The 13,076-nt window shown below is 41.5% G+C and overlaps 1 protein-coding gene across 5 annotated transcripts in view; it reads right to left on the minus strand.

Annotated features, from left to right (window-relative positions):
• Positions 1–13,076, minus strand: part of TBXAS1 (thromboxane A synthase 1) — a 246,881-nt gene that overhangs the window by 175,681 nt on the left and 58,124 nt on the right. For all 5 annotated transcript variants that reach the window (XM_030041204.2, XM_030041203.2, XM_041129476.1 and 2 more), the window contains one exon: positions 4,453–4,546. In XM_030041204.2, coding sequence (XP_029897064.1) covers positions 4,453–4,546 — 94 coding nt within the window. The remainder of the gene's footprint in view (positions 1–4,452; positions 4,547–13,076) is intronic.

Consider the following 13,076-nt stretch of genomic DNA (forward strand, 5'->3'; position numbering starts at 1 on the left):
CCGCTTTGCTCCCCTCACCATTTGCCTCTCTCCAACCTTGTTTGGGTTTACATGCTGTGTCATTAAATTCCAGAACAGCAAACGCTGCAGCCTCTCTCTCCAAGTACTGACATGCTGCTTTCTCGGCTGAAAATTAGACATGGGGTTAATTTCATTCCTGCAAGGACTCTGCCTTTTATTTTTCTTTGCGTCCAACTGAAAGGATGTTTTTGGCAGATGCTTAGTGGAAAAAGATCATGTTTGCTCTCTGCTTCCTCCCTACACTCCCCCCTTCTCCACTCTCACCCATCAGCCATTAAACAACACAGTCCAGCCAGATCCCAAACTGAAAGCAAGACAAAGCACCCACACAGCCCCCACTCCCATTCAGCAGAAATGGGCCGCTCCAGGGTAGCCCAGGATCTACAAGTAGGCCAGACAGAAATAAACAGAGTAAACAAAGAGTATCCTGTCCAAGCAGAGAGGGACTAAAGAGCGTGATGTCTTTCATTAAAATGCAAGGCAGGGATACAAGCACACAGCCAGTCAAAAGCATCACTGGAGCTTGCTAGGAGTAATAGGAGAAAAGCAACACATGATCGTGCCATTATAAGGACCCAAAGCACATCACTCAACTGTACACGGGGCACAACTGCATATCCCGCCTACCGAGCACCAAACCAAAGCAGCCAACCACGCATCGACCACCACCCCAAAACACCAGAGACGCCAGCCCCAAGGCTGCAGCAGCACAGTGCTGCTCTGCGGAAGGCTGAGTAGGGAGCAGTGCACACAGGTAGAGTACCAGGCGACCAGAGCCATGCAAATGTCAGAGCCGATGACATTTAAAAAACAGCATAGCTGCCTTTTTAGAAAAGGGATGGGAAAGGGGGAGAAAAGCACGGCACAGCCATAGCAACAGGTCAAGTGTTTGCCGCGGTTCTTTGGGAGGAAGGGTAATGCGGCGCGTGTGCCTTCTCAGTTTTCAGAGCATTTGTCACGTAGTAAAATCATTAGCCTGGGAATTAATAGGAGAGTTTTGTTTAGTTTTTCTGCAACCTGCTGCTCCGAAGCTCATGCAGATCCATGTGTGAAAGTCCATGCTGTGTATACCCTTGTGTCTCCCATTACATGGCTATTGCAAACAAACCTCATGTTTTTCCACAGACTGGTAGGAAAAATGCAGTATGTGGGGAGGTGGGGCAACAGTCAGGAGTTTCTAGCAAAACAGCGGTCTGTCTGCTGCAAGTCTGCTCCATTATTGGGAAAATTGAACATGCTGCTGTTTTTTAAACAGCCTAATCATATTTACTATTACATCAGACTTACCCACCACAAATTGTTCTCATGCAATGGAAGAATTTTTAATCTAATATCTTTGACTCGGATAATTTCCCAGCTGCAGAACTGCAATAATTTCCTATCTTCTCATTTTTAGATAAGCCGATTAACTTGGATATGTTTTAGTTTCAGGGTGCGATTATCTCCCTTTATTGTACTTGAGAGAGAAGGGGTGACTTACAGTAAAATAACTTTGTTTTCCCCAAGTCAGGTCTTAAAGTCCGCTTCTCTGTGATGGAGATAAGTCTTTCCTGTTGCATTTCCCTTAGCCCCTTAACTTTCAGCACTTCCTCTTCCTCTCTCAAAGACACTATATTAACAACAACTCATATTTTACTCAAAGAAAATACACTGTTCAAGAAATCACTGACATTTTCTTGTTTAAAATACATTTGAAAGTTTATTACAAACCCCACAGCCCAGCACTATTGGTCAAATCCTGCTTGCATTGTTCATTTGTTTTCAGGCACACTTACAGAAGAAGAAGAATAGCAGAAAAAGGATGATAAGGCCTGATGCTCTGTTCACATATACAGCGGAGCAAAACAGGAACCTCTACTCACTTCAGTAGAACCGATTTACAACCAAGTAAGGGAGAAGACAAGCAAATCCTTGAATTTATGCCATTACAAATTGAAAAGTACTGCTTACTCCCACAATTCTGTTGAGAGCTTTTGATATTTAATGTTTTTTCCTAAATCCCCAGGACCTAGATTTACTTGATTATGTCAAAGGGACTCCCTCACCTCCTTTATTTTTTCCTTAAGTTTCTAGCAGTCATATTCTAGGAGGAAAGCCTGAAACCATGAGATGAGGACACTTTTTGGACTGGAAGGCTCTGTATGTTGAAGTGTTTTGACTTCCCTTTCTCTTCTTGGTCTCACCGTTACACAGGGCTTTTCAAGCTGTGTTGATTTGCAGACCAAATTCAACACTGGAAACGTATGAATTACATACATGCAGATTCCCATATTAATTCCTCTTAGTCACCATTCATGAATTCCTCTGAAATAAATGTTCATGGGTTGAAAACCGCTAGTCTGATTATTTAGTGGGAGGGTGGCTCGTGCGTTTTCCCTGCACAACATTGGCAATACCAAGAAGGAGCTGGCCTATTTAAAAGGGAGACTCTCTAAAAAACCAGTTCAGTGAAAAGACATGGTTGCATAAACATGCAAGTGCAAGAACTTCTTAACATTATAGATGTAGCAACAGAACAAACAACGTTTTGCTACTTCCTATTAAAAAAAAAGAAAATAACCCCAGCCCCCAAACCTGTGCTCGTGCACAGCTGTGCCCCTCGCAGCTAAGCCCCTAAAACCACCCCTGACCCCAGGAAGGTGATGGGCAATCTCTGGTTCCCCCCTGCTGGGGAAGAGAAAGTGGAAGCTGTCCTCTAGTGACTGCAGTGAGAGCACTTGCGTCCCTGAAAACACTTTCGTAGAGAACAGCCTACAGTATAAAAGCAGCCCTCCTATTACTGGCGCGTTGCTATGGGCACTATTTCTAAGAAAGCAGCCTCAGGAGCAGATCTAGAAAACGTGGCAAAATATATGAGGGAAGAAAGAAAAATTACTAAGAGCCTGGACTCCTCCCTGACTGTTCCTACCAGCAGCAATAGGACTAGAGAGAAGATGGACAGTGAAATGTTGTAGTGCTGGACATACAACCTGGTGGGGCTTGTGGTTTTGCGTTACTCAGCTCTGTTTCAAAACCCTGTTTGGAATTATTATTTCTTGGTACTCCAAGATACAATTTCTAAGCTACCTTTAATTTATTCTTTTCCTAAAACTTAGTAAAATCAAGTTTATCTTTTCTTCATTAGCCTGCTTTAAGTGAATTTAATGAATGCAATTCTGCTAATGAAATTTGCCTAACAGATCATAGGTAACAGTTTGCAAAACTTTCCATTTGTACGCTGGTGCAGGGCAAGCCTATCTACAACGTCTCAAAGTAACTTAGTCTCTAGGCTCCTTTTCCTACACCAAGTGTTAGCAGGTGACTAATGATAACTGGATTTTGTCGCCAAAGAGCTACAGAATGAGTAGCTTCATGCCATCCAGCTGAATTGAAACCAGAAGAGTGAGGGCAAACTGGTCTGTGTTCCACACCACCAGCATCCCCTGTATGTTAAAGTCACCCTGTCAACTCCAGTTCAAATTAATCAAGAGCAAATCAAGTCTACCTTTTATGCTATTTTCTAAATGAAATCAGATGTACATGTAAAACTGGTATTTAAATGGGTTTTACCTAATAATGAGTCAGATATTGACAGAACAATCACCACGAAGACCAAGGTAAGAGGCACTATATTCTCATTAATAATTCAAATCTCAGCATGGATATTGATAACCACGCACTTAAAAGAGGAAATTGGGCAGCAGCTGGAGTTAGCCCAGATTTCCTGAAAAAGTTGCTGGACTGCAACAGAGACACACTAGAGAGATTTTACTGTAAGATTCAACCAGAGAAATTGCAGCTCCTCGTTATTAAGAGATCTTGGACCCTCAGAAGCATTACTGAAATTGAGCAAGAAACAAAAATACAGCATTAGCAGACTAATGAAAGGGCACAGGTGAGAAAAATAAGGGAACAAAATCTGGAGGCAGAATCCCAATACTTCCCCTTCCTCCCTCCTCCCAGTCCCAATATTAGGGGGACAGAGCAGCAGCATTCAGTGGTACCTAATGCCAGTTACTGCTTAGGAGCAAGCAACATTACAAGCTTTAAAATAAATTTGTGCAATCAGCAAAAGCACAAACAAACAGAAAGGTCATAGGAGCCAAAACCACTCAGAACAAACCAGTTGGGGCTAGTTAATATAATCTGCTCTATTCACATAACTAAGTTTGTTTCACTGAGGGCATGAACTTTCTTGGAAAAGCTCAAGTAATTAACTGCAGGAGCTTACACATTTTCTTTCCCTCAAGTTTATTTTACCCTGAAATTAGAGCTGCTTGTGCACAACTGCTTCTACCAATTCACTCAAAAAGCTGAGTTTTGCTTGCTCTTTCCAGAGGCAGATGCTTGAAGAGACAGTACCATTGAAGTGTAGGATTCCCTTCAATTCCTCTTACCTTCTGTCCACTCTTCCCATCACTTTGGATAGATACAAAGAAACCTGTATCTTACCTCACTGAAAAAGAGCAGGTTTCCAATGAAAGGAAGAGGTGGAGGATGTCGGATCCCTACTTTGCTTAGTTTGGAGAATGCAGATGTGGAGTACCTGGAACAAATAACGTAGTAAGTTAATTTTGGATCTTGTCATGATAGGATTTACCATAGTAATTACTTCTGATGACTTCCCTGGATTCAGAGAGGGAGAAGGTGCTTTCTGTGTTGGCCAAACAGTACTGCCAATGTGGTGACATTGCTTAGCAGCTCCTCTGGTCACAGAAACACACACAATACCCTGGTGCTTCAGAGAGGGCAAAAGAACGAAGGCACTCAAACACAGGCCTGCAAACTGAGCAGTGGAAAGAGAGCTGCTCCTCTTCCCACAGAGGGTGTTGTAAGTCAGAAGTGACTCTTCAAAGCTACGTGAGGTTACAAATGAGATCAAAACAGGCATTTGGGGTTTGACTACTGTGGCACAGCTGGGTAAGGAACAAGACAGATCTTCAGACTATTATTTTCTTCTTCTTCCATCACCACTACCTATACAGATCACAGAACAAGAATTCAAACTAGTCTCAGTTGTGCATGAGCCAAGACACTGTCAGTAAGTTCAAGTCAAGCCTAGTATTTGGGCCAGATATGCTGATTAAGTGATTTTACAACTGCCAGTCAGCAAATTAAACAAATATAAAAAATAGAGGGAAACAAAACCCAGACAGAAAAGCTTAATGCATCCCTTGTTTCAGATGAAACTGTGGCATGTTGACAGGGACAATACTGGAAAAAAAGAAAAAGGAAAAACCCAACCCCGAAGTCTTTTTTTTTTTCCTCCTCTCCCCCTTTCTTAATACAAACAATGGATTTAAGTCAGTGAACTTCAATTAGTGAAATCTGAAAGAGCAGGAGCTAACAGCAGCAGCTTTGATTAACCAAAGACACAGTAATACTGAATACTATCATGCTGAACACTATCACTAGAAGGACCAGGGCAAAAGATCTTTAAGATTAATAAAGTCTGTGTCTATATTAACACCTCAGCTCAGAGCAATAGTATAGTTTCAAAGCTCTCCCTCTGCATGATGGTTCTGTGTCCGGGGCAGTTTTGGCATATACAACCACACTTTTTTTGAGAGGAAACTGAACTTGAAGCTCTCCTCCAATCCTTCATCTCTTACCAGGGCAGGTCTGAACTAATAAGCAGTCCTTCAGCTTTGAACCCCAAGTGCAGTGAGCCTGTTTAGTCCTGGGGAGCAAATTAAATCTAGCCCAAAATAAAAACTGTGAACTGCATATAGGGTAGGGGTCACAATATCAACTGCTTTAGTCTATCGAGTCTGCAAGTCATCTGAATGACAGAGAGAGACAGCAGAAGCAATGCTCTCGGATCCCAATGGCCTGCCTCCCTCAATGCCAGTGTACAGCCTTGGACCTCTTCTCCTTCAGGTCCAATAATTGGCGCATGCCTCATTTGAAACGCCCTCCATGATGCAGGCAGGAATATTTTGATTTAACCTAATGGGCAAACAGCACACAATTCTTGGGGGTCAGGGAGGAGGGGGGAGAGAAAAGAAGAGCTGGTGTCAGAAAATGGCCCCTTCCTCCAGCAGGAGGAAAAGGAAAGGAAAGAATGGTGTTGTGAAATGAAATATATAAAATTAAGATAATTAAATCTCACATGACCAGCAAAGCAGAATGGGACTTAAGCACTGAGTTAGTAGCTTTTTGTACTTGTGTTTCCTGAGATGATTTCCTGCAGCACAGTACCTGTTCTCTTAATGGGTTTTCTTTTGTGAAGCTATTTTACAAAAATCATAATCAGAAGACAGAGATTTGGTAATTTTTAAATAGCATATGGGGCAGTACAAACCTTCACAAACACAAACCCTCTCAACAGAAATTATGTTCTTCAGTCTATGCAAGGGCACTATTGCAGTATGACAGGGTATTGTGGAGTAAAGGCACAGAAGTCAACGTTTATTACACGTTTTATACATATTATTGACTTTTTGGCTACTTAACAGCTTAAAAAAAAAAAAAAAGAGTTTTTCCTTATTGAAACACCTAATACTCTTGGGGAAAAAATGTTTTAACTTCAAAATGACAAAACAGCCTACACGATACATTTTCTTCCCCAAAGAGAGGATTTTTTGCTGTTGCTTGAAATCTTCCTGAAGTGTCTTTGTGTCATAGTAAAGTCTTCATCTTCAGTGTGTAAACAGTGGAAAAGATGAAAATCTCTCTCAATGGAAACTCGTCACTTTTGTGGCATTTATCCTGGATGCTTTCACTGTAAAATACATGGCAGATCACAAAACACCAGGCTGGGCTACAGTTAACTGCTAATTTCACTGCAGACCGGACACTCTGTAGACTCCTGGTCTTCACATACCGCAAAGTGAAGAGTGACTGCAACAGGGCCTTACACTACACAAAGTAAACAATGTGATCACTAAATATTTAAAAAGGAACAAAACTAATGGGTACAGTGCACCCAGTTTCACAAGGCAAGAAACACACAGACTCTGAAGTCTATTTATGCTTAGATGAGCAGTTCATCTTTGTCGGCTTCTGAACATTACTGGCAGCTCCACACAGCTGAGGATTTGCTTTCCTTTTTCCCCTCCTAACATGGTTTTCTCTGCTGCTTTTTATTCAGTTACATTTGAAGTAGGTTTTCAAAAGGTAAGGAAACATGGTTTACAATGAGACGGGAAACAGAAGCACTGTAGTCAAGCTACACATTGAAACAAAACAACGAAAGGGTAGGGCCAGAAGGAGAAAAAAAAAAAAAAAAAGAAATCTTATCAATAAAAACATCTAGCTCTACCCTATGATTTCACAACATTTCTGGTATTGTTGAAGTATCCATAGTTTTGCAGAAAAGAAAACAGTAGGCAAGTGCTTAAAGACTGACGGCGCTGCATGCACAATGAAGGAAGATCTAACGCTGCACAGGTAACCTTGACTTTGACCATTTCTAATGTAACAGCTTACTTTCTGCAACCTTAAATATTAAGAGCTTTTTTTTTTCCCCTACCTCTGCAATATTTCAGCGCATTCCCACCATTTCGGGTGGGGGAGAGAAAGGAAGGAGTGGCTTGCAGGCTTCTTAAAAAAAGAAAAGAAAAAAAAATTGTCCCGTGTAACATACAACGAACACCAGCAATACATAAATCTGACAGCTTCATGGCACAAACCTTTGCCTTTTCAGCCAGAAGCAACCAATAACTCCATCAGGCTAATTTATGTGATTCGGCTACTCAGCACACCCATGACACACACTTGGCCAGTAACTCGGAGAGCTGCGCGAGAAGCACACTGGGAAAACAGTGGCTGGGTTTTGTTGCTGGGAAGGGGAGGTGGGCTAGAACCTGGAAGAGTGCAAACAGACAGGGTTGCCTTGTAGGCAGTCACAAGACATTTGTCTGGAGAAGCTGTACATCTAAATGAAACAGTTCCAAGCCTGCCTTACCACCAGCGGGAAGTCTTATTTCTCACTCTGCTACTTAACACACTTCTGGGTTAATTTATCACAAAAATTATTCTGATTATCAGGCAACCTCCTGCTGTTGCTGTGGGTGCACACTAAGGGTAGAAGACCAGCCAATGGACTAGAAGGGCTAAGTCAAATGCCAAATCCAGAAATAGAAGAGATACTGAGAGGTGACCAAGACAACCAAAGATATGGAACAACTTTTGTACAAGGAATAAGCAAACAGGCTATAATCTTAATCCTGGAAAAAGAAGCAACTGATGCAGGATATGACAAACATATTTAAGATCCTGCATGGCTTAGAAAATTCAATAAAAGAATTATTACCCACTATTAAAAAAAAAAAAAAATCCACAAAGGAATATTCAGGTGGCAGGATTAAAAATGAAGCACTTTTCCAAGTAATCATATTCTAACTATGGAACTCCTTGCCATGGGATGTTGTCTATTCCAGAATCTTAAAAAGCTTCAAAAAGCGATTAAATAAATTAACGAAAGGAGGAAAAAAAAAAAAAAAAATTAGCAGGCACTTTTAATTCATGAATTTAACAAATGTAAGAGACACACATGGAAAAGATTAAAGGGAAGGAGGGAAAATTAATCAAATTTCTTTTCCTAAGCAGGGAACTAGTCTGTAAGCTTCCAATGGCAGAATAAAAGATTAGACTGCTGTTATAAAACCTAAAAGATAAAACCTCAGACACTTCAGTTTTCTTAAGAGAGGAAGGAGTCTTTGTGCAAAGGGAGGGGCACAAAAAAGGATAAAATGCTGATGGCAGCAATATTTACTGGACGATCAAGCACATTCTCACTCAAAGGAGAAACATATCCTAATATTTACACATGTAGGGCTTCCTGCACAACTATTAATTTAAAAGCCTGGCATTATATTTTGAACAAGTGACAAGACATCAAAAGGAACCAGAGGAACAGCAGTAATGAAGTAGATCAATAAACAATTCAATAACTCTTTGAAGACGTTCAGATGGCCTCTCAGAACTAGATGCTCTCTGTATATATTAAACACGACTGTTAAAAGAAAGTTAACATGCCAAATACATTCCTGTAGGCCAGCATGGCAGATTTAAGCTCGCTGAAACGTGAGCATCTCTCCACAAAACACCATGGAAAAAATAAGGAGAAAGAGTTAAAATCAACAGATAATTAACGTAAGTTGTGATGGATATATAATCAACAGAACTAGCCATCTGCCCAGCCAGGTCAGTACTGATCAGCACTGCAAGAAAAAGTATTATACAGTCTACCATTAAGTGCAATCAATTTGTGTAGCAGATAACATTACAGAGTTTCCAATTCTGCATCATAGAGTTCAACATACCATTGAAATTACCCCAAATTTCTCTCAATAGAGAAAGTGCGTCATTCCTTCTACATTTAAGTAGTGCACAACCTAATAATATCTGAAAGCTATAAACTAGGACACTCAGAGATAAAAAAGTGATGTTATTTAATCTCATTGTTGGCAGCTGGGAGGTGTGTTATTTTGGAAGACTGAGTGGGAAAACAAAGTATTTTGCTGAGATAATGGAAATCATTCCTGCCAAACAAGAGATAATCATCACGCATTTTCACCTATTTGCCTCTATTTACATATACCCATACCAGATCCCAGTTAACATTGGGATGCGTTTTGCTCACAAAGCAGTGATAATATACAAAATAATTGTAGCCTCCCCAACATTACAATGATGGCTTATATAAAAATATACAAGCATTCCTGGGAGCACAGTCTCACCAAAACATTGATGATATCCCCAGGCTGGCTACAGAGTTAGACTTTCTGCTCCTAGCCCTCTCTGGGAAATTTTGCATTATGAATATTGCAGCAGGGTCACTGGAGAGCTGCCATCACGCCAGTCTTTCCTCTCAGCTCAGGATATTCAAGATAGAAAAATCATTATCTGGTCCCATTCCGACAGAGGAACACGCAGAACCCAGGTCTTGCAAGTGGGCGAGTACTGCAGCCAAAGCAGATACCCCCCCAGATGGACACAACCACCTCTGGTTATTACCTCCAGAAAGTGTTCTCACTAAAAGAAAAACAAAACACAAAATTAAATCAGCTGTCCATCCCCAAAAGACAGGTAGGTCCTGAAGCACTCTCTCACAAAGCAGAAGAGAAAAATGGGGAAAGTAAATCCCTCTTATAACCTGTTCTAACCTTCGTCAACAAAGGTTACCAAATTGCCCTTTACTGTTACCTAGCAGTACCCCTAGTGGAAGGGGAGGTTTTTGCTGAAAGGAACTACACTTGGTTGTGTAGAATACCAGGCTCAGAGTGAGCAATCATTACTATTCCTCACAAAAAAAGACACAGAAAATCCACAAGTATAATTTCAGTACATTCTAGAGGAAAGCTTCAAAAGAGACTTTAGCCAGTTTGGGATAAGGCTATTTGAGCACTGCAATTTCATTTTCAAGCTCAACAAATTTATACTTTTTAACTATGAATTTGTAGGGCTGTAATACCAGTTTCAGAGATAATGAGAACTTCCATTTAACACTTGCTCTCCTTAATCACTTGCATGCACTCCCAGTGTTTTAATTTTTACATAATTGCACAAGAAAAAGACAGACATTACACACATTTGCACCATCTGCCCCCACAAGGGTAGATGTTTTCCAGCTGCAAAACCTAAATGACCATAGGATTATTATTTCATTAAAACATTTGCTAATGCACCAGGAATAACATGCAGGAAAGGCCAAATTATATGCCCAAGATTAAATTTGTACCTCATCTATCTGCTAACAATCATTTTTTAATCCATACTGTTCTGGTCTGCTGAACAATTTTTTTATTGTCTCTTATCTTAAGAGGACCGATAGGCTCAAGGGACTGGTTGTAATAAGGCTGCAGGTTGTCAGAGTGTGTTTAAAGTTTTGGGGGTTGCCTTGATTTAAAAAAAGAAAAAAAAAAATTAGCAGTGAATCAAGGCCAACTAAATGAAAAAGCCCATACAGAAAAGCAACACACTTCACCATGCTCCAGAGTAGCCCTGGGAGAGACAGATGGTCCGTACAGCAGGCCAATGACAATATTTCATCACCTCTCTCAGAGTGCAGCCCCTTCACACTGGGCGGTGACTTTTCCAAATAAAGAGCAAACGAAGAAGAGTCATAAATCCACAGCTTCAGCTCTTCATCTTTGGCTCAACACCTTTAAACAAAATTATGAAGGTCAACAGCAGCAGAGGCTGTTGCTTCCTTATAGCAACTTAGATCTTTGGGAAAGGAGGTGGGACCTCCACCCCATGCAAGCACAAAGGGTGGTCTCCTTGCCAGGAGGAGAGTCCACAGCAGATCTGAGGTCTGGTGCATACGTGAGGCCATACACGATGTCCACAGGAAGCCTGGGTCAGAGCTGATAGCTAAGCTCAGCTCTCATGTCTCAACCCCGCTGCCTTAACCCCAGGCCAAGCCTTCCTTTCACTCCCTAAGACCACTGGTACAACACCTTTCTTAAAGACCAAGTTCCTTTTCTCCCTGTTTAGTCACAGAGATACCGTGAGGCACACAGAAGAAAACAGTACCACCTCAAGGCCGTAAGTGTTCTTGCTCCAGCCAGGAAGACTGAAGTTTGCATGAACAGGTGTATTGCTAGACACAGTTCTCAAACCATAGTAAAATTTCATAAAGTTTTTTTAATCCCTTCCCAGGTAATTACATATCTTAATTTTGTAATTGGACATCTTAATTGCATAATTAAAGGACACAAAGTTTCAGCTTAATTAGTCTATTTGTTATACAAGTTCATATCCTAGTGGTGCAACTCCATTTGCAGAAAACATGGCACCTGTTTCTGTATGCATCTCAACCATTTCTACATACCAGAAGTAATGGTATGGATGCAGTTTCATGCTTAAATCGAGGGAGGAAAGTCTGCTTGGGAGCCTGACCATTGTGGCTTTTCATTACCATAAAGGAGGTACTCACTAGGCCACTGGCCCATTATTTCATAGGGTCAAAAAGGGGTTGCAATGCTAGGGTGGCCGAATTCCTGAAATGTTATATACCATATACATCAAGTAGTGATGTGCTGTGCAGGCAAAGCCAAGTTGTATTCCCACTAGCACGTACGTACTTCAGCTGCCTGTCATTTTTTAATCCATGCAGTTCTGGTCTATCAAACAAGTTGCTTGATGTCTGTTGCTGTCAGGGAACTGGTTTTAGAGTTCAGGTCTTGTACGACATTCCTCAACAGCAACAGTACGTACAGAGCCACCCAGTGCTATTAAAAACCAGCTGGCACAAGGGCTGCATGGAGTCACACCCCTGCCAGGGAAAGCCGTGGGAAAGACAAAATTGCTTCAAGAGGCTCAATGCCTCCCTGTGCTTTTGGGCCTGAGATGTCATCCTCCACTGAAGGCGAGGTAGGGAACACAGTCCTTCCTCCCTTTTTGAGACCAGCCTGTCAGCGTACACATGGCAGGCACCAACGTATAGACAAAAACAGTTATGGAACAAACCTCCAGGCATCCTCCCCACTTGTAGTCTCAAATGAGCAGCTCTGACAGACTGTAGGGACAATTCACCTCCCTTTAGACAGTTCTGGATAAATGCAGACCTCATGATTACACAGCACATGAAATTAATTATTTTAAGTTAACATCAAGGGGCCACCATCCATCCAGTACACTGAACATGGCAAAGGTCCTGCCGACCAGAAACAGATGTGATCAGAGCACCAGAGATCATTTCATAGCATACAGAGAGCCTGAATTAATGGTCCACGGCCCAACTTTGTTCTGGCATTTCCTAACTTGTGTGTGCTTGACTTTACAACCTCAATAATGTGCCTTTAATGCATTTTTCTGTGCAAGTTCTCAGTTTTTTTTTAAAAGCTCATTAAAAATCCATCACATTGCATCATTTTCTATCCCCAGGGGTCATCAAAAGACCCTAGGACTATGGCAAAGACCTTTGCCAAGTGAGCTAATGGCGGAGCTGACAGAAGAAGCAGGTTGTCTTTCATGCAAGGGAGCTGTGAGGCACAGCCTGTCAGAGGGTCTCTCTAATACCTCCTCAGAGAGAAAAAACAGCAAAATTGAAGAGTTCCTAAACCAAAATGCTAGGCTCCTTGCTGGGTGCTGACACCTCATCAGTGAGCCCTCATCTGCTCCTC

This window comes from Aquila chrysaetos, chromosome 17 (assembly GCF_900496995.4).
Source record: "Aquila chrysaetos chrysaetos chromosome 17, bAquChr1.4, whole genome shotgun sequence".
Classification (NCBI taxonomy): domain Eukaryota; kingdom Metazoa; phylum Chordata; class Aves; order Accipitriformes; family Accipitridae; genus Aquila; species Aquila chrysaetos.